The sequence below is a fragment of the Eptatretus burgeri genome, chromosome 6 (assembly GCF_056783735.1).
Source record: "Eptatretus burgeri isolate ZD-2024b chromosome 6, Ebu_testis_v1, whole genome shotgun sequence".
In the NCBI taxonomy this organism is placed as follows: Eukaryota; Metazoa; Chordata; class Myxini; order Myxiniformes; family Myxinidae; genus Eptatretus; species Eptatretus burgeri.
Genome location: NC_140966.1, coordinates 57,148,815 through 57,171,063, shown reverse-complemented (window position 1 = coordinate 57,171,063; position 22,249 = coordinate 57,148,815). Strand labels below are relative to the sequence as shown.

The window sequence follows — 22,249 nt, the reverse complement described above, 5'->3', positions numbered from 1 at the left end:
AGTGGAGGCTCACCCTACCTTAGAATACTAAGAAGGTGATGAGGCGTATTTACAGTCATCCATTAAGTATATTTTTTAAGAACAAAGAATCTGAACTATATAAAATAAAGGATGAGATAAGATGAATATCTTGTATTGTTACGAATCTGGCAGCCATGAGCACTCAACATTCAGGTCCCCGTAGCTCAGTTATTTAGTTAAGTAAATGTGGATAGATAGCTCCCTTTCCCCTTTGTCTAATGGGAATTAAGTGTACGTGCGCTGCGAAGTTATTTTAGAGATAGGATTTTTACCCCAACAACAACGCGCTGCTCGTGGCATTGTCTGCGCTCTTCGCTCACTCGCCAGCATGTGCGTGGGTGGAATTCCATTCCCCAGGCGGTGTGGATTTCGTACCAAATATGGTCACGAAGCATTTCGCTCTGGCTTGGCCCAAATATGGGCACGGAGCACTTCGTTCTGGTTTCGTGCCAAATAAGGGTATGCATCATTTTACGCCCATTGGGCGACGCGCAGGCCAAAGCCGGGCGGTCCTTCTCAAGAAGGCGGAGCCGCGACACGCCATCCACCAAATGGGAGCAGGCGACGGGGGAGCGGACGCACCCCGAGAAAACTACGGAATTGATTGATTATTGTGTCCCGTCTGCTCGAGCGCTCTTCTGTCTCGGTCTGTGGCTGACTGCATCCGAGGTGTCTCGTCTGGCACATTACAAGCGGTTGACCATCTCATCACAAGAGATCACCTAGTCTCGCCTCCTCTGGGTTTGGTTGCCCTGGTCCATTCTTTGGCGCCTGGTGCTCCGGCAAGGTGCCGTCGTCCGCCGCGCGAACGCGGCCAGGTAGCCAGCCACGTTCTCTTCCCTCAGCTCGTCTTCCCTCCCGAGCTGAAGGGGCAGTAAAGACCTCGAGGTCCATCTCTTTCTGGGGTATTTGTGTGTGTGTGTGTGTGTCTGTGAGCCCTGTCTCTAAGTCGAATTGTTTAAGCCTTAAGGAATTGCTTGTACATTTGATTCCCTTCTTAATTCGGATAGCTCTGCCCTTACGTGCTTCCCTCGTCCCCCGATTATTGTAAATAAATTCCCCTCTTGTTGAATGTCCCAGCTCGTTCCCTGTCATTTTTTTATTGGTTTAGCACAGTGCATGTTGAGAAATAGTGAAGGAGTAAATTGTTCATTTGGACCGACGGGCCTCGGTAACCATCCGCTCGGGTTACACACGGTTCGGGCACGGTAACGGCTCGTCCCGCTCGAGGTCTGTCGAGGGTGTGAATTTCCTGGAAGCTTTGCCGCGTGCATACTTAGGTATATTGAAGTTTGGCAATTAACCCTACCCCACGCGGTCAAGTTATTGGCGATTCATGGTCCTGTAAGGGACCCGTGCCTGTCGGACTTATCCGAGGGTCACGACCTAAATTCCGGTGTGTTCGGTGGAGCCGACTCTACTGCTCTCTCTCGCGGTCATGCTCGTTGCCGAGACCCAGCCCCACAACAATATCTGTTATAGATGAATATCTTGTATCTGTTCCACAAACTACCAACTACCATTCAGGCACTCACAAATACATTTTTCCTTACAATTTTTTTTTCATGAAATATGTGGAGGCCCCCTGGTTGTGGAGGCCCCTGGGCAACTGCCCAGCTTGCCCATGCCTAAATCCGGCCCTGCCTCCTCGGTTCCCTTAGGTTTGACGCATCCGGCCAATTCCTGTACAAGTTTGATACCAAGTATTTTCATATTTAAACACAATTAATTTGCTAATGTGCTGAGAAACATGTTATTACATTCTTGTGATTTTAATGTCTTCTGTGGACGAGGTGCGGTCAAGACCAGGGGTTTTCAAACTTTCTCATATCGAGGACACCCAAGTGAAAGAAATACCAGTAGTGTAGTACTTTTGAATGTGGAAAATCTTGCTTCATACAAGTTTGTTGTGGCGAATGGTGAAAGGCATTTCAGGACCTTTTCAGCCAGGGCAGGATAACCATTTCTCGTATCGATCCAGAACTCTGACGGTGGAAAAGCAGAGAACTTGATTTTCAAACCTCCTTCATTTGACGTTTCAATGAGCTGCTCCTTCGACTTCAGATGGAGATGTGCACCTCAAGATGTGCTGACATAAAAATAGGCGGTGTATTAAAAAAAAGATCGCTGCGAAATGACATGGACAATATCCAGATTATTTTGTTTTTCTGTAATATGTGTGTGGTTAAATTTAATAAATGTACTTTTTTTGAGAGGAAAATAAATGATCTACAAATTAATATACATCGCTGTTTTCACCGCTATTACAGTTTCATGAGAGTTCGGTGAAGCAAATATAATGCCATGATTGATTCACTTTTAGTTTGGTTGTTACCTCCACCACCGAAGGTGAAGGAGGTTATGTTTTCACCCCTTTCTTTTTGTTTGTGAATTTTTTTTTGTGTGGACATGGGTGTGTGATGAAGACTAACTGATTTGATTTTGGGAAGATCCAGATCTGATAAAAAAAATTTTTTAAGTGATTCTTCACCATTGAGAGATAGGGCGAAACTAATATATAGCACGATATCTCAAAAAGTTGTGCACGGATTCGGACAAAACTTGGTGGACAGGTTGAGTCTGCCGCAAGGACGAATTGATTCGATTTTCGTGAAGACCCGAATATGGATCCGGATACGATAATTATTTAATTTTAAGTGATTCTTCACAATTGAGAGATAGGGCCAAAAACTATATAGTACTGTATAGCATGATATCTCAAAAATGTATTGGGCCCAATATGTTCTCGTGGATCAGGCATTACTTGGCGGAGGTATGTGGTCCAACGAGCGCCCTTCTGGTTAACCTCCGCCATCAAAGATGGACGGAGGTTACTATTTTCACCCGTCTGTTTGTTTGTTTGTTTGTTTGTGAACAGTATTACGGAAAAACTCCTCGACGAAACTTGGTGGGAGGATTAGGTATGGTCCAAGGATCATGCCATTAGATTTTGGACTTGGTCCAAAATCCAATATGGCTGCTATGGTGGCCATTTTGAAAAAATATTTGAATTTTTGTTTTTGCATTTCTACATGTTTTAAGTGATTTCCAACCCCCCCTCCCCCCCCCCAAAAAAAAATTGTTAGAGAAAAAAAAAACTTAGAAAATTTTGTCTTTTTTTTCTCTAACAATTTTTTAGAGAATGAATTGAGTATGTGGAGTACGAATGAATTGAGTATGTAAAAGGGAAAGTCGCAAACTATAACTCTGTGAGCACTGTTGACGTCAAATTGAATGAATAGGATATCAGGTTCACTTGAGTGACCTAGCAGTATTGGCGGCGGAGGTTTTGCACTCTACCGAGTGCTCCCCCCTCTAGTTGGTTACTGCATTTCACCTGTATTGATATTTTTTTACTGAAAAATGGCCTCTAGGTGGCTCCCGGTTGGGCCGAGCTTTTGGCCTATCAGCGCAAACAGGTATTGGCTAATGAATGAAAAATAAATGGGTTAAAAAATATAAATTGGAATTTTGTTTTTTGTTCTTTCATCTTGCCGAGGACCCCCGGAGGTCCCTGGACCCCAGTTTGAAAACCCCAGTCCCAGCTGACTGCAAACACTTTGATTTTAATCTGTTGGGATAAATATGATACAATTCAAACCCTGAAGATTCAAGATGCGAAATATCTCTAAAATAATTTGTTTCTTGATGACTTGTATGCTCTGCTGTACTTTGCTGGGAGGAAACATGTTTACTAACCTTTACACATGACAAAGTTTCCATAAGTTCATTTGACTTACTACCTTGCAGAGACTCTTAAATGGAGAGTGAACTTGTGCATATTTTTTTTATCTGATCTTTGACCATCCAGTGTTAGTCGTAATAATAAAAACTAGCGGAAACCCCGTCACAGACGGATTCTGTTCATTCAACCACCCTCACCAGCTCACCCACACTCGAGGGACATGGACTGGACAGGGCGTGCTTGCCCCAGCCTACTCATCCCCCGCCCCTGCCCCATCCCCCCCGCCTTCAATTTGCTTACCCCCGCCCAAAAATGTAATTATCCCGGCCCCGCCCCCACCTCTTCACTCCCCCTTCTTCATTCCCCGCCCCAATTGCCCCCGGGCCCCCGCCCCCTTCCCACCCCCTCACACTCAACTCCGCCTAATTCACCCCAGCCCCATTTCCCCCCCCGTCTCCCGCTTTCAATTTGCTTACCTTTCCCCCCGCCCCGCCTCTTCACTCCTCGCCCCCGTCTTAATGAAAAGTGTTTATTCTGCTTTAGAGTTGAAAGTTGACTATTGCCACTTTGTGTGATTCACTCTTACAGGTACGAAGTTTCTTTCAGTCCAGGTCACAGGACCGAGAAAAATGTGACGCGACCGCTAGGAGGAGCACAAATTTGGTCCTTCAGTATTAATATATAGATCATAATAATTAATATGAGATCCTGCACTTACAAGGATGCAGGAGGAGGCCATTTGGCTCATCATAGCCCACACTATTATTACCAACATATGGTTGTTCGTTCATGCTCAATCCTTTTTTAATTTTTTTTGAAAATTTTTTTCAGCGTCAAGCAAGTTAGTAGCACATACCATTTTGAAGACTGGTGTGACTCGGCCGGCGTTTGAACCACCGACCCTCCCAGACTCAGAGTAGATACTCTAACCATTGCGTCACTGAGTCTGTTCCAATTATAAATCCTGCTTTATCTTCCAGGTGAAATATTAAGGGTTAGCATTATTTGGTTGTTTTTGTGGTTGGTGGTTAGGATTTACTGAATTCACGGATACTAAGGAAGTGGTGTCCCTTCATATTTCATCAACTGGTAGCTCCAGAAGCGGTATTTGGAATGACAGTGATCGGACAAAAAACAATGTTGTGATTGGATAAAAAAAAAATCCTTGAATCAAAAGCGATGCCTAAGACTGCTCTTCTTTTCCCTCACCGATGAGGGTGGAACAATCTCGGCCTCTCAAGTGACCAAATGGGACTGGGTAATTAGCTTTGTCCTGTTTATTAATTTGCTTCAATGTCCTTATGCTCTGATCTCAGGTTTGAATCTCACATACTGTGTTGATTTGTACATTTTATCATTTGTGTCCTTGTTTGATATCTCCTAATTATTTAAAAAAAAACTCTACTATTATATGGGTCTGAAACGTCGAGGAAAGCAAAAGGAAGCACACTCGTAGTTCAACACCAATTTAGTTTGTGACTCGATCTTTGACTTGGTTTAACATGATGCGAATGAAACTTGAAGCTCTTGGAATTTTTTCATGCAAAGGTTGTGTTGCAAAGCCAAAGTTTTCCTTAATATTGTCTTGTGAATGGCAGGACATTTTTCATTGTACCAAAGTATTATCTCGTATTTGCGTCATTGTAAGATCGAGGTGCCAGAAGGTGAAATGGAAGGGAGCACAGTAACCTGCAAGATGAGGGTACAATTAGCAAGGGTTAATGGGGGTAGAAAAATATCACTGGTATGTCCTTGGACACTTCCATGATGAGTGGATATGACACTAAAAATTGAAAATGTGATTTATTAGCAGACAATAATCTTGTAAGATTACATATGTATCAAAGCATCTGAAATGAAAGTCTAGGTTTTGTCACATTTCAGGAAATTGTGAACAAAAAAGAAAATTTTGTACTGTTAATGTTTTAACGCAAAATTATGAAATATAACGTCGTATAACATTAGTTAATGATACAACGACAAAGACTTTATCTTTTATTTTTATTTTTTTGTATACCTTGTCGAGGCTCGTATGAGAGCTAACACACAACGCACAGCAAGGGGGGCATGAGACAAGAGGGGTGGGAGTGGGAAGGACAAAACAGTGGGGAACAGACATTAGGAGATCTGTGGAAGGGAGAGGGATGGGGTGGAAAACATGGGGAGTAAAAGATGGACATTACAGGGACTTTCAGGAAGGAAGACGGAATTTGAAAGAGGTGGGCTTGGCGTGGATTAACGGGGGTAGAAAATATCAAGGATTTGGATGGGGGATGATAAGCGGTGGTGGTGAACAGCTGTTTTGAAGGCCTGGAGGAAAGAATGGGCTTGAATCAAGTAAGGGAGTTTATTCCAAAGGCAGGAAAAAGAGGAATGAAAGAGTGAAGGTGAGCAGTGATTCGTGATTTTGGTAGTTTTACCAGAAGGGGGGTTGTTGGCGGACGTTGAGCGTCCTGCGGAAATGTGGTGGGGACAAATCGCAGAGAGAACGGGGGGGGGGGGGCAAGACTGGAGAGGAGACTGTAGAAGAGAGAAAGACCACCGACATGCCTGCCGTGAGAGAGTGAGAGGCCCAATGACTCTGCATCATCACGGGAGATGCCAATGATCCGAAATGCCTTAGTTTCCACAGCGTGAAGCTGAGAAAGGTGGGAGGCAGGAGCACCAGCCCATTGGGGAGAGCAGTACTCCATCAGGCTGCGGACGAAAGCTTTGTAAGTGGTCAGGAGCTCAGGTGGGCTGAGGGAGGACTTTGCATGACGGAAGATTCCCAGTCGGCGACTGGCTTTGGAGGCGAGGTTGGAAATGTGGCTTTCCCGGGAAAGATCATGGCAGATCGTGAGACCCAGAAGTTTGAAAGAAAGGACTTCTTCCAGAGGATTGTTGAGAAAGTGGATGGGGGGGGGGGGTTCTAAGCAGTCCTTTCGGAGAGACATAGAGAGAGTGTGAGAGTTGTCCGGATTGAGACATGTTCCACGTGTTGGACCAGTTTGTGATTTTGTCCTGATCTGCAGTGAGCGAAGAAGCTGCTGCTTGCCGGTCTGAGGGATGACAGATGGTACGGCAGTGGGTGGAGTCATCAGCAAAGTGATAGAGGATTTTTCAGAGAGTCGGAGAGATCATTGGTGAAAACCAGAGAAAGAACAGGGCCCCAGAATTATCAAGTCGATCGAATCAATTTGATTCATTGCATCAACATATCCTTTTGCTGCAATTGACAAAACTTGAGATTTTAATGCAACTATGTCACAGAGCTACAGTATATAATTTTGACCAATCTCTGACCATCCATCCATTGGGACCACACTCTGTGCAGAGCGTTTGTGCTGCCTAAGCAGTCTCCTTGGCTATTGGACACAATCCTGGGCGGGTCGTTACTCCGACACAGGATACCAGCAAGCTGGCACTCATTTTGCTGACCTCGAAAGGATGACAGGCAGAGTTAACCCCACCTGGTATTGATTCAACAGCCGAGTGAGATTTGAACTCAGGATCACCAGATCCCAAGCCCACCACCCTTACCATGAAGGCAACACCAGGCTTCATCTCTGACCCATGTGATGTTACAAACCAAAACATTTATTTATTTTTGTCAGAAGATCAATCATTTGTTTATAATAGGAGGAGCTGTTAATTTCCTCCTCTGTCACATGCTGAGTTCAAAAATGGAAATTAGAATCCTGAACATTGGCAATATGTGTAATACAGAAGCTGACTGATTAGAACGTCACTAATCAATATGCTATAAATGCCAATGCAGAGAAGTTGACATGAGACAAGTCCTAAAATAATGGAGCAACGTTAAGAATAAGATTCCGCAGTTTACCCACAATGCAGCTGCAAACACCCTCGGACACATGCTTCTGTATACCATGTGATGAAGTTGGTGCTACCATCGGTTCAGCAACTCTCATCTCGTGGCAACAATTTGGGTCAGTGAGAATATGGGGTTACGTAAAGTAAAGTAAAGTAAAGTAAAGTAACGTAAAGTTATCTTGCGTTTATCTGTTGTCTTCTACTTGTACATCCACAAAAATAATGAGATAAGAGAAGGTAAACTATAATTTATAGCTTTAGCATATTCCCACAATGTTGGTATTTCTCTCAGCTCATTGCTACATGGACCACTAATATTCTGTAGATGTAAAACACCCTCCCTTAAGTCCCACTATGCATAAGTAGCATCATACTTGAAGTGTTTACTTTTATTTGGAACATATCGGAAAGAATACTAGATTTCGGATTATAAATATTAAAAGGGAAATTACGACATTTAGGATAATTAGTTTCAACGGATCACATTATCTGTCGGAAATATTTTTCATCGCTGGGAACCGTAATGACAAATAGTTTTCATGTTCATTAACACAAGTCAGAAATATCTTACTCTCACAATGCCTAATTCTCCTTTTGTTTTGCCCATAGATCAATAATTCCACTATCAAAGAAGGAAAAACAAAAACTATTTGTGGAGAAGCTGAAAGCATCTGGTCAATATGAGGAATGCAAGAAGAAAGAAGCGGTGGCCATGAAGAAAAATCATGAGAAGCACAGGCAACGATTGAGTTATTTGCCAGAGCTAGTGAGGAAGCCACATGAGAGGGAAAGGAAAGAAGTCACGAGAAGGCAAGTTGCTATGTACTGGCGGCTAAGGAGAGGAATAGCATCTACATCTGTGTCACAGGAAACGTACAAGGAAAACTGACACGGGGGAGGCCATTCAGCCCATCATGCCTGCGCGAACACCATACTAATTTATCTACAAAAGATCGAAGGAAGAAAATGCAATTTACTTTAAGTTTTTGTAGTTTTGTATTTTTTTTTTCCTTCTTCCCTTCAGGGGAGGGGGTATGGGATTGGTTTAAAACGTACATCAACCACGCAACACCCCTTGATGAGACCCCTATCAACAGCACTCTGTACACATGCAGACAATCACCCATCAATGCTCAAACTACCAAAAAGTCCTGTCAACGTTCCTGTACCCCTCTATCTCCATAACTTCCAGGTACATATCTGATTCTAATTTAAACTTATCGACTTTCTCCAGGGAGGCCATTCCATGCATTAACTACTCTCTGAGTAAAAGTCCCCTGCCTTACTACCATCTTAACTCTCCTCTTTACTCTCGGCCTATGTCCCCTGGTTCAATCACTGTCCACTCTGATGAATAATTCATCTGCACTTATTTTATCTGTACCTTTCATTATCTTAAACATCTTTATCGTATCTCCTCGTAACCGCCTCCTTTCTAGTGTATAAAGCCCTGTCTCCTTCAGCCGCTCCTCATAGCTGAGTCTAGCTCGGCCTGAAATCGATCTCGTAGCCCTGCGCTGAATCCTCTCTATGGCATCTATGTCCTTCCAGAACTGTGGTGACCAGAACTGCACACACTTTTCTAAATGTGGCCTCACTAAATTATTGTGCAATGTTAACACCACCTCTTTTGTTTTAGAAATAATCCCCCTCCGAATACAACATAGACCTTACTTGCTTTACCTGTAGCTGCCTGGCACTGTGCTGACTGCTTACCTCCCATATCTATTCCCACCCCCAGATCCTTCTCCTGGGTGACATGCTCCAAAATTACCCCTTGTATCCTGTAATCTCTATTTTCATTGCTCTTTCCCATCCCCAACAGCTTATACTTGTTCAGGTTAAATTACATCTGCCAATCTTTAGCCCAATCTATGCAAGTATCAATACGTTCCTGAATCTGATCACCACCCCTTCTGCTATCCACCTCACCTCCAAGCTTTGTGTCATCTGCAAATTTGGAAAGCTTACTCTTTACCCCATTATCCAAATCGTTGATGTAAATAATGAATAGTAATAGTCCGAGTACGAATCCCTGAGGTACCCCACTACTTTCATCTTCCCAGCAAGACTGCCTCCCACTCTTTACTTCCTACCACGAAGCCAGTTTACAATCCAATTAGCTACCTGCCCAGCCACTCCACAAGCCCTCACTTTGGCTAACAACCTCCGATGTGGTACCTTATCAAATGTCTTATTAAAGTCTTCATATACTATGTCCACTGCCTTTCCCTCATCCACCCAATCAGACACTGCTTCATGGAACTCTAAATGATTTATTAGACATTGTATTAACTACCTTTGGTAAACCCATGCTGACTACCTTTAATTAGTTTGTAATTATTTAAATGGTTCCAACATCTTTCCTACAACTGAAGTCAAACAAACAGGTCTATCGTTCCCCAATTCTTCTCTGGATCCTTTCTTAAATAATGGTGTTACATTTGCTCCTTGCCAATCCTCCGGTACCTGTCCTGACTCCAGGGAACTCTTGAAAATATCCGTTAACATCTAGCATACCTGCTCAGCCACTTCCCTCAATACTCTCGGGTACACATTGTCTGGCCCCAGGTGCATCTCACTTTCATCACTAACCACTCTTCGGGTGCTATTCCTCAATGGACCCACACTGGTCCTAACCTGTTCTTTTCCCCTGATATACTTAAAGAAAGCCTTGCTATTATGTTTAATATCCTTAGCCATGTCCTTCTCATACTCTCTTTTGACTTGCTGAGTTATTTTCTTAACCTGCCTCTGTTTACTCCAATGTTATTTTAAACCTAATAAATGCTTTCTGCTTCTCCTTAATAGCGTTCCTTATCTCACCACTCAACCACCCTGGTCTCTTTCTACTTCTGGTTTTACTTCTCATTGTAATGTACTTACTCTGCACTCTACACATTTGCTCCTTGAATGTTTCCCATTTCTCTGATGAAGATTGTCCTATTGTTGGCGTCTCCCAATCTACATCATCAAACTGTATCCTCATACCCTCGAGGTTTGCCTTCCTGAAATCTAATAGCCTTAACCTACTATCCTGAACTCTAACCCTTAACAGATTCTTTGAACACACAATGTTATGGTCACTTGCTCCAAAATGCTCCCCTACCTCCACCTCCTCCACCATATTGGGATCATTACTTAAAAGGTCTAACACTGCACTCTACATGTTGTGGGCTTCTCTACAAACTGGGTTAAAAAGCAATCCTGGACTAAAACTAGGAAATCCTCATCTGCTCTTCCCTTTCCCTGTTCCTGGATCCAATCTATCCCTGGCAAGTTAAAATCCCCCATAATCAACACCCTTCCCTTACCCCATGCCCTTTTGAATTCTTCATGTACTCCTCCTTCCTCCTCTTCCTTCACACCCAGAACCCTATAAAAGCATCCTTCCAGTATCTACTGTTTTTACAATCTCTAATCTCTACCCATACAGAATCCTCAACATTTATTCCTTCCTCAATGTCACCTCTTTCTCTTCATAGAATGCTGTCCTTTACCCAGATTGCTAACTACTCCTCCTATTCTCTCCTTCCAATCATACTGATACACCTTGTAGCCTTCTAATCCTGTCCTCCAGTTACTCTCCTCCTTAAATCATGTCTCACTCACTTCAACTATATCGTACTCCTCGCTATCCACTGTGGCTTCAAGCTCTTTCATCTTATTATTTAAACTTATGGCATTGGTATAGAATATATTTAACTATTCCCTTTCTGAAATTCTATTTTCCTGCCTGGCCTTACTCATCACAATTACATCATCCATTCCTTCATTAATAGCTTCCCCACTCTCCACTGCTCTAAGAAAGCCTGAATTCCTTCCTCAATACCCACTGCAAACCTTGCTGCCCCCTTTATATTTAACATACGGGGGAGCATCAGCATGTATTGAGTCTCAGAAGACTGACAGCCTTCTAAATCTCAGCTCAGAAACTGTGAAGAAAGTTAAATAGTTTTACAAGACAGCTGACATCATTCGCCAGGCCTGATGTTGCGAAGATGTTGGAACCATTTGGGAAAAAGAAGGTAAAAAGAAAATATCAGGCAAGGTATCTGACCTCTTCCATGAAAAGAAACTCGTGCTATGTTTTGTCGGAACATCCAGAAATAAAAGGGGAGAAATCAAAATTTGCTGAACTTCACCAGAAGCACATTCTGTTTAGCAGGACACTGACCCACGATGTACTGTATGTCTCTTTAGGTATGATGAAAACGCTATCAATGCTCTCCACAAGCTCATCTAAACTTTCCGACATCTGCACACGATCTTCCTGCTTCCTTCCAATGCAAACAACCATATAGAAAATACTGGCTGAATGAGTATGTTGAATGTCAGGATGCAGCTGGGTTCATAAAGGCTTACGACTTTGAAGGCTCCTTGGATACTCTGTGTACCTGGTTCATCTGAATAGCAGATGAAAATGTCAGGATGATGAATTGAAGTCCACAAAATGATGAAGTCCACAAAAATAATTGTGGAAGATGGAGCGGTCAGAGAATTTGTTAACTCCATGCGCACAATCCTTCTTGAATTCCTGGAGCATTGTTAAGTGAAGTGAGAGCAAGCAGTTGCTTATGATGTGCAGCTTGAAAATGCAGCTTTAAAGTTGCATGATGGGAAGATTGCGCTGCTACAGATTGATATCTCCAAAAATTACATTTCGTATCACAAGATGAAAGCCAGAGTGCCCACTGGAACCAGAGACAGGTCAGACTATTCACTGTGGCATTCTGTATCTCATCACTTACGTTTCATTGTTTCCGATGATCTGACGCACTCCAAGGATCAACTCGATTCTTGCCTACATGGACAAGGTTCTTGAAACACTGCCCAATAGTGTCGAGTTCCTCTATGTGTGGTCATTTGGACCTGCTTTTCAATTTAAGAACAGATTTATTAACCTCCGCCATCGAAGATCGGAGGTTACTGTTTTCACCCCTTTCTGTTTGTTTGTTTGTTTGTTTGTGAACAGTATTATGGAAAAACTCCTCGACGGATTTCGACGAAACTTGGTGGGGGGATTAGGTATGGTCCAAGGATCATGCCATTAGATTTTGGACTCGTCCAAAATCCAATATGGCGGCCATTTTGAAAAAATATTTGAATTTTTTTTTTCGTTTCTACATGTTTTAAGTGATTTCCACCCCCCCAAAAAAAAAACTGTAAGAGAAAAAAAATTTTTGCAACTTTTTTTCAACAAAATTTAGATTTTTTTTTCTGCATTTCTACATGTTATAAGTGATTTCCAACAAAAAAAAACATGCCAAAATTATAATTGCGGCTGAATTTGGAACTTCAGGTGGATATACCCACGTAAAATCAATTTCTGTCTCAAGGAATCTAGTTATGACGAATGAATTGAGTATGTAAAAGTAAAAGGGAAAGTTGCAAACTATAACTCTGTGAGCACTGTTGACGTCAAATTGAATGAATAGGATATCAGGTCCACTTGAGTGACCTAGCAGTATTGGCGGCGGAGGTTTTGCACTCTACCAAGTGCTCCCCCTCTCGTTGCATCTGGAATTGCAAGCACAAAGGAAGCAGTGTCTAAATTGAGTTGAACTCCCGCGCGAAGGGTCCAGTCAATGGAATCTGAGGATCAGTTAAGCGCTATGTGTGGTGTCTTTAGTGTTGATAAGACATTGTCTTGTAACAAATGCACAACGTTTTGTTGCAGCTGCCGGTGAGATGGAAAATGTGTTTGTCACAGAACTCAAGCCAACTGAAATTGCACAGAGAAATACAGCTCTCAACTTGGCTGCTGTGTTTGAAAAAGCCGTTACAATCAGCGCAATTGTAAAGATGCATTTCCTAAAGTTGGTAAAGGATGATGTTGTGCTATACATACTTTCAAAGGATAACAGAAGAGCTCTATGAATTTCAGGACTATCTGTCTATCTGTCCTTGTCTGATTCCATTTCTACCTTCTTACTGCATCACACATAGTCACCAAACTTCATCGGTATAATTAACAATATCTTTCAATAAATGTTAACGGTATCACGATTTCTTTGCAATCACTTTTATTCCGTTAGGTCCAGTCAAAAGTAAAAAATTTTGTCAATTTTTCTCTTTGCTGGATCATTCGTTCATTTTGTGTGGAGCCTGTAGCTGCCGATTTGTATCATTTATGGGAGTGCAGCTGTGCTGTGGATGCAATGCCCCCTATAGGTTAGGGAAGGAATTTGTAATTTGTTCCATGGTGCCGGCGATAGCTCGGCTACTCTTCACGGACACTGTGGGATTTTTTTCAACACCCACCAACTAATACCCCAGATGGGATGTCCATTTGACGTCCATCCGAGGGGATGGCACATACATTGATGAATCACCCTGCCTACGAAACACTAGGATGATGGTTTATAGCTGAGTCGGGATTGAAACTCAGGCTAGACACTTGGACAGCATCGATATGAATGTACGTACCTCTTGAACATCCTGCCAGCCTATGCTGGATGATTTCTCAGCATTCCGGAGGGCCGCTTTTCAAGCCCAACTGTCACAAGATTGTTGTTTCCCCCTTTGTGGAATGCAAAATGGGGTTAAGCGACTGGTTCACTCTGTCTGTCCATAGATGTCGGTCTGTAATCGAGGAACTATCTAGCTTCAATTCAATGTTGTATTTTGAACATGGTAGAACATGAATTGGAACACAAACCTCCAGTTTAGAAATAGAGTTACTGTACTTTGGCTCTGAACTTGGCAAATTGTATGGAATCTCGTTCTCTGTGTGCATGCACACTTGGGAGTAAGGTAATATTTTTACTCGCCTGCTTACCTGGCAGTCAAACAAAATTAAAAATCATTCCAGACAGGAAGCTTCCTGTTTTTGGGGGATGTCATAAAGGACAGAAACAAAAGGCACGAATTTATTTAACAGGTGAAATAAAGTGGTGTGAATAAATGATGGTAAAGTTCCTCCAAAAAAAGTTTTTTTTTTTCTCTACAGTATTTAAAACTTTTATTTTATTTCAAATGAATTATAGACTTGAGCACTGTGTTGGACACGCATCACCTGGTTGCCACTTCCAAAAAACTCTAGTTTAGCAGGACTTGGACAAAATATTATGCCTGCTGTTGGCTTAATGGCTCGGGTGGTGGGCTTGGGATCGTTGGGTCCTGAGTTCAAATCCCGCTTTGCTATTGAATTAATACCAGGTGGGGTTGTCTCAGCCTGTCATCCTTCTGTGGTCGGCAAAAATGAGTACCAGCTTTCTGGTGTCCTGCCTCGGAGTGGCGACTCGTCCAGGATTGTGCCTAATAGCCAAGGAGACTGCTTAGGCAACACCAACTCTCTGCATAGAGTCTGGTTCCAATGGATGGACAAAATATTGTGCCATTTTGCGCCATTTTTTAACAATCAAATTTTCCGCTCGGATTGGAGAAGATTCTCAGCATTGGAGAAGATCGAGATTCAGACAAAATCGCAACTCGTGGGAAATATAGACGGTTCTCGGAAATGCAAAGCGAGAGCGTAAAGGCCATTCCCCATGTTCTTTTTCTCAAGACTGCCCGAGGTAAGGTATTCGATGAACTCTCTAGTTGTTTGAGTTGTTGGATCCATTTATTCTGTTGTTGTTCGATCTTTGATCCTCCCGTCCATCCTATCACCCGTCTTGGTGCATCTGCTAGTTCCTAAAAATAGATATGTTGTAATGCATTCAGTCGTCTATTAATTCATTAATCACTTGAATGAGTTTTATTAGTGGTTTAATTATTATTAAAATATTTTTTTCATGTAAATTTTCCGTCTCGAATCGGTGACTAAATAATGTTGGAGCTGTTTCCTTGTCATGCGTGGCAAACAGGTTGTCAAAGCAGTGGAATCATTTTTTTTTTTTAATATCTGCTTTTTTAAATTTATATACAAGTTTTATGGCTCAAGTCTTAATCTCTAGAATCAAGAGGTAACTATATTTAGATACAATAATAACTAAAGACATAGGTTAAATTAAGAGTCTTTGTGTTTTCATTTTAGTTCATGTTTTTTTTTGTTGTTTACAGCTGAATATTGTTTATCACCGAGATGATACTTACAAGCAATTTTGACACGTTTATTTTTAGAAAACGCGACAATTTTGTTTTGTCCAAAATCGTGAGGTGAAGACATGTGCCAGAAAAAACAACTTTCCCTTGTAAACACTGGCAGCCATTTTCACCATCATGCGAGATATCCTGCACGATTCCATTATTTATTTTCCTTCATCCATCAGTTGTTTATGCTATTGATTTTTTTTTTCATAATTGCATTTTATTGTGCTGAAAAAGTATTAAACAATATTCCTTTTGAACCTGCAACTAAAGGTCTGCTCATCATGGTTCATTTTGGGTGAACCCCATAGTCTGCAACCTTGCACAACCCTCGTACAAGTGTTGACTTTGTATTTCGGTTTGATCGGCAAGTCTTTTTCAAATGGTTGTGGAGCGTGTCTCGAATGCATGAGGAATTTGGTAGGAAGCCATCGCGTTCTGACACTTTGCTGTTATATTCTTCACTGCACTGTTTACAAGGAATTGGCTTTGCCTTAAAGATCCTGAATGTGAGAGAGGAAAAAGAGTCGAGTCCAGGAGGTCAGAGGGTGGTTTTGTTCGATGGTGTCAGTAATGTAAGGACCGTTTAAGTGTATTGCTGCACTTTGTGCTTACCTGGTGGATACCAACCTGCAATGGTTAGTTTAGTTTGCAAGATGGTTACTGGAGCAGCCTTTGTCATAACTTCCTTTCTTTTCTTGTGGCAGGTTGCAGTGAATGCTTCCGTTTGTACTGCTGAGCTTATTTGTCCAAGAGAATGGCACTTGTGAAAGACGATTTATCAGTGAATGCAGAAAAAGGTGAAAATGAGTCGAGTCCTCTGCTCTCTCAGCATGGAAGCCAAGAACGCAAGACGCAACGGTGAGCTCATTCGTAATTGCCTTAAGGAGTTTAGTGGTAAGGTTTTGTGCATATGATGTTTGCATTGCAAGTTTGTTTCAACTTTTTTCATTAAGTTTGAATTTTGAGTTCATATTTTGCCATCCATCATCTTGCCATAACCATCCCAATGTCTTATGCTGCATATATTCCCTGTTTAGACAGCTCTATGTGGAGCCACAAAGCATCGTCGGGGATTCAGCCGGCGACTTCGGTAGCCAAGAGGTATCTGTAGCCACTGCTTTCCTTTCATTGCCTGCATTGTTCCAGCAAGCTCTCTCGTGCCAACGTCTACAGGCTGATAATTCTCATTAATTATGTGTGTTTAGAACTGTTGACATTGTTTGTGTAGTAACAGGGATCTTCTAATTTTGTGTTTGTTTTAATATGCACTGATGCTTTGTTCGTTTGATTTTCTCTGCTCGATACAAAATTTATTGGCATCCTTTGAGGACCACAAGCATGTTGAAAGTAATTTTGAGATGTCAGTCCAATTTTATAATTAGTTTGGCTATAATAATCACAAATATGAATTGAAATTCAAGAGTATGCATGACAAAAATTACACGTTTTTTGAATTTACAAAAAAGAGAGAAAAATGATGGAAATGTCAAAAACTCTTACCCAGTGTTAGCTACAATGTTTGCCAATGTACAAACCTAAAGTAATCTAAAATTGCAAGGAAAATCAGAGACACCGCTTGAAAGTTTCAGGACATGTGTGTCCGTTGGTCCAGGAAGGGTTAACCGTATTTCTTTCAATATTGATGTTTTTATTTTGATATTGAGGTGTCGTGCGTCATTCCTAGATCTTGCTCCACGATCCGTTTTTGGTTTTAAGTCGGGCACTGGAAGCTGGAAAGTATTTGCAAATTTGTCACTTAATGATCCTCTCCATGATATTGCGAGCATGTTGCAGCCCAAGCGAAGTTTGCTGCTAATTTCGAATATTCATTTATTTTCTGGATCGGCACTCGTCATTCTTGTCTCCTTCCCATTTAGTTGTTTCATACATTCTCTTTATCTTGTATATTTTTTTACTCTGTGTTTGTTCCCATCTGAGCACATAGTTTATCGTGTTGAGATTCCAGGATATAATCCTACCAACATGCTCTTTTTACTTGATTTTTTTAAACAGTGATCTAAGGCTCATGGTGGAGCTTGTACATTTGCATGACAAAGCTATCTAAGGATGTACATGCAGCACAAAGACATGAGTAATGAGTAGGCAAGCGATAAATCGATATCGTGCATGTGTGGGATTTGAACCTGGATCCCAGCATCTTGAATCATGGGAACACTTAGCAGTTCTTTCAAAAATGATATTCTTCCCCTAATTTTAGCATCCCTTTCCCAATCCTCTGTCTCTGTCTGTCTCTCCCTTCATTATTTATATAAATAATTAATTGATGACCTCAAAAGGCATCTGTGTACATTTCTTTGACTCAAACCTTGTGGTTTGTTAAATTTCAGGTTTATTTAGCTTTTCCAGGTTTTCCAGTCTCTGCTTGTAGAATATTGTTTGTAAATGAAAAGCATTTCACCCAATAGATTAATAGAGTAGAGCTCCAAGCAAACTACCATATTCTTCGTTGTGGCGCAGATTGGAAATGGTTTATAGGATTGTGCACGCACATGTTGTGGGCATATTATCATGGTTGTTATGATTGTTGTCATTTTTTTCAGAGAGCAAGTGAAAATGCAGTTTTTAATGTCTTGCTTATTGCACTTTAGTGAGAGTAAGCTTTTCCTTGAACTCGTCATTGTTTAATTATCCATTTTGTGCTTGCACCCTATTCTTGTCGTATCACATCTTCTCTGAATCTGCTCAGCTTTCAAGACCTGACTGTGCATAATGTACGCAAGCTTGAATGCAATTGGGCCATATCTGGGTATATTCTTCCTCCTCTCCCACCTTCTCCCACAATTATGCAGCATTGCTTTGTGGATGGATATCAATTTGGTGTCAAAATCTACTTTCTCCATGGAGATTTGTTGTCATCCATGTCTTTCAAACAATGACTGTCTGTTTATGGTGGATTGATCACATTCATTGAGCTTTTCCTGATGTTTAACTCGGTAAAGATGAGGGGGGTGATGGTAGACGGCTATCCAAGAGCAAATATTACGTGACTTGCAGTGGATTACGAAGTTGATACGAGACTGCTATTAGTCTTGGAGAATAATGTGGATAAATCATCCCAGGGATACCTAAATGTTACAAGCTGTCCTCCAGGTCAGGGTTTACCTTTGACCTTTACCATCACAACCAGCCTGGATGACACTTTATATTGTGATTTTAATGTTTTTTTTTTAAAATCCATTTATTTCATTTTTTTAACCAAATAGTAACATATTTTGCAAAATATAATGTACACACGTTATACCAATTTTGCAAAATATGCATAATGCATGAGTTGGGTAATAATGTCGCATCGTTTATTAATAAACACAAGATAATGTTACCCCAATATTTTGTTTCGCTGTCAGAGAGTGAACAATTGCTGTGATTTAGCATTACATTTTCATTAAGCCTGGTTATTGATGCCGATATTGAAATCCTTCAGTGGGAACTGATATTACGACTCGTGTTTAGATTCATATTCACCAGTCAATTCATTAACTGCACAGAATAGGACATGCCTTGTACATCCTTGACTAATCATAGTCAAAGGGGTGCCGTGATGGTGGCATATTACTTGTAGATAAGCTATGGCATTCCTAACACATTACTTGCAACATTTTATTCCACACAAACGGGGAACGCGTGCACTGGACAATTTGTCTGATTCCTCATCATCCATCGTGGTGAATGGCTTTTGGCAGCTGTCATCACCACATGCACATGCTCCTGCACACTTTAACTGCTTGGATCTGCAGGTACATCTTGCCATGAATTCTTGTGGTAAGGGGTCATCTACCATCAACTGTGGGTGCAATTTACCACTGGTAGGATCCTTGTACCATCCATTGTCAATGGGCAAAGGGTGATCAGGAGAGGGATTGTTTGCTGAATACCAAATATGGTTCTGGGAGTAGGCACGTTTGGTGTGTTGGGTAAGACGTCCCTTGGGTTGGAGGAAGCTTTTCTCGATCTTTGGTGTTTTCCTGAAACAGCATGTAACTCACATCATTGATTGCTGTAGCATTCATGTTTGGCAAGTAGACTCTGCAAATGAACTCCTGCACGCGTTTCTCTGTGGCCTCGGAAAGAGCTCCACATCCAAGATTGTTCAATCGAGCTGCATGCGTTTTTCTCCGTAACCGCTTCTCGGATTAAGATGAAATTTTCACCATTGGTGCGACTACTCGTGTACAATGTTTTACTGATAATTATGATGTCATACGTCACGTGGTGTTGCAGCCATACTTGGAAAATGGAAAAAGTTTGGATATCAGTATCTCTGAAACCGCACCAAGGAAAAAATTGAAACTTGGCGCATGGCAAGTACTCATGTGGAATGAAGGTGATTTTTTTTGTTTCTTTGTTAATGATATCATCGGTGCTCTCGTTATGACATCATAATTGCATATGCAGAACGCCACATCCGATCAGTATGAAAATTTTTGAGGGTCATCTGGGGATAAATTGGTTCACAGAAAAAAATTGACATGTGGTTTGCCAGATATACTTATATATAGTTGTGGTTTCCCGCCCGCCCGTCAGCATGCGGGCGACCGCTTCGAGCCAATGGCGGCTGCTCTCGCCCATCGGACGGGCAAACCTTGTCGCAGCTTTCGGATCAACGCCGAAATCCAGCTACGGGTGTATCTTTAATCACACCGAAAATCAGCCAGCTATTCTCTCCGTGTGCGACAGGGTCCGATCGCCGAATTGTCGATTTACCTAATTATGCGCGCAGACAGAAATGCCAGGGATTTACACCTTGAGGGGACCTGCTTGGAAACGAGTCGCGAAGCAGCTCGCTCCGTTTTCGATTTGCTGAGCGGTGTATATCGCCAAGCCCCGCCGGATCTGATTCTCATCGGTTATTAACAACCAGCTATATTCCAAACTTAATTATGGCAGTTCAATTGAGGGAAAGGATGCAACGAACGGGTCAACATTCACCCAAGGACATTTATTACACACACGACACATGCAGTCATGTATGCAATCAGGTACGTATGTAATCAAAGCAAATAATGCAATGGGGGTAAGGGACAGACACGAGCAAAAAAAAAGACCTGCAGCCGTTTTCTAATATTATTTACAGTCACGTAAACAGGTTTACTTAAGGACACGGTGCCACATCTCTCATACAAAAACCCCGGAAAGAAAGAGAAGGAAGGAAAACGTGACCGTGTGGTGAATCCTCAGGGCCCCGTCCTCCTTCTCCCGACCTCATAACGACAGACCTCTGCTGGTGTCTCGGCGCCTTCGACCTCGTAGAGAGAGAGCTTCCTCACAACCACCCAGAGAGCGTGATCCAGAGAGAGAGAGCTTTAGCGCGTGCGATCCAGAGAGAGGGCTTCTTCACAACCACCCAGAGAGTGCGATCCAGAGAGAGAGCTTTAGCGCGTAAGATCCAGAGAGAGAGCTTCTTCACAACCACCTAGAGAGCGTGATCCAGAGAGAGAGAGAGCTTTAGCGCGTGCGATCCAGAGAGAGAGCTTCTTCACAACCACCCAGAGAGTGCGATCCAGAGAGAGAGAGCTTTAGCGCGTGCGATCCAGAGAGAGAGCCTCCTCACAACCACCCAGAGAGCGCGATCCAGAGAGAGACAGAGAGACAGACATATTCTTCACAACCACCCAGAGAGTGCGATCCAGAAAGAGAGCTTCTTCACAACCACCCAGAGAGTGCGATCCAGAGAGAGAGAGAGAGAGAGAGAGAGAGAGAGAGAGAGAGAGAGAGGGAGAGGGAGAGGGAGAGGGAGAGAGGGAGGGAGAGAGGGAGGGAGAGAGGGAGGGAGAGAGAGAGGGAGAGAGAGAGGGAGAGAGAGAGGGAGAGAGAGAGCGATTATCCTCAGCATGTCTTTTATAGCCACTCCCCCTCGCCCCTCCCTTTTCCCAGTGCGCGAGGGAAACTTCCAGAAGAAGCCGTTTTCCCACTCAATCGGGGCCGTTCCCTCGCCGCTGCGCCGCATTCATTATTGCTTCATGTTTTTCTCCTGCACGTGTTGAGAGTCCACTCGCAGGGTTGGGAGTCTCCTGCGCTGGCCGACTGAGTTGTTATTCGTTGGGGGGGGGTGGGGGGCCGTCTGTTCTCCCTCGACGAATGCCAGGCTTCTGGCAACCGTGTGCTGAGGTGGAAACGCGGTGGTGGTTGAGGTGGTTGTGGTTGTCGTCATGGTGGCGTGGCTTGCGTTTTGTGGTGTGGTTGGGCGGTTGTGGTTAAGGTGGTTGTTGTGAAGGCGGTTGTGGAGAAGGTGGCTGTGGTTGTTGAGATGTGGTTGTGGTGGTTGAGAGGCGGTTAGTCCAAAATAAAGATAGCAAAAGAAAAACACTACCTCAAAGATCACAGTCCGGGCACACGAATAAATCCTTTTAGACCTCGGTGGGGAAATCTATCTGAACACACACTTATCGACATAACTGATCTCTGGGATACCTGAATGGTGTTCTGTGAATTTCCACAACCGTAACAAGATACAGTGGGGAGAACAAGTATTTGATACACTGCCGATTTTGCAGGTTTTCCCACTTACAAAGCATGTAGAGGTCTGTAATTTTTATCATAGGTACACTTCAACTGTGAAAGACGGAATCTAAAACAAAAATCCTGAAAATCACATTGTATGATTTTTAAATAATTAATTTGCATTTTATTGCATGAAATAAGTATTTGCTCACCTTCCAACCAGTAAGAATT

The 22,249-nt window shown here is 42.5% G+C and overlaps 1 protein-coding gene across 5 annotated transcripts in view; it reads left to right on the top strand.

The window, feature by feature from the left end:
- SLC38A9 (solute carrier family 38 member 9) overlaps window positions 1–22,249 on the top strand; it is a 144,490-nt gene that overhangs the window by 58,697 nt on the left and 63,544 nt on the right. For all 5 annotated transcript variants that reach the window (XM_085885162.1, XM_085885159.1, XM_085885160.1 and 2 more), the window contains 2 exons: window positions 16,264–16,417; window positions 16,597–16,660. In XM_085885162.1, coding sequence (XP_085741288.1) covers window positions 16,314–16,417; window positions 16,597–16,660 — 168 coding nt within the window. In that variant the 5' untranslated portion in view covers window positions 16,264–16,313. The remainder of the gene's footprint in view (window positions 1–16,263; window positions 16,418–16,596; window positions 16,661–22,249) is intronic.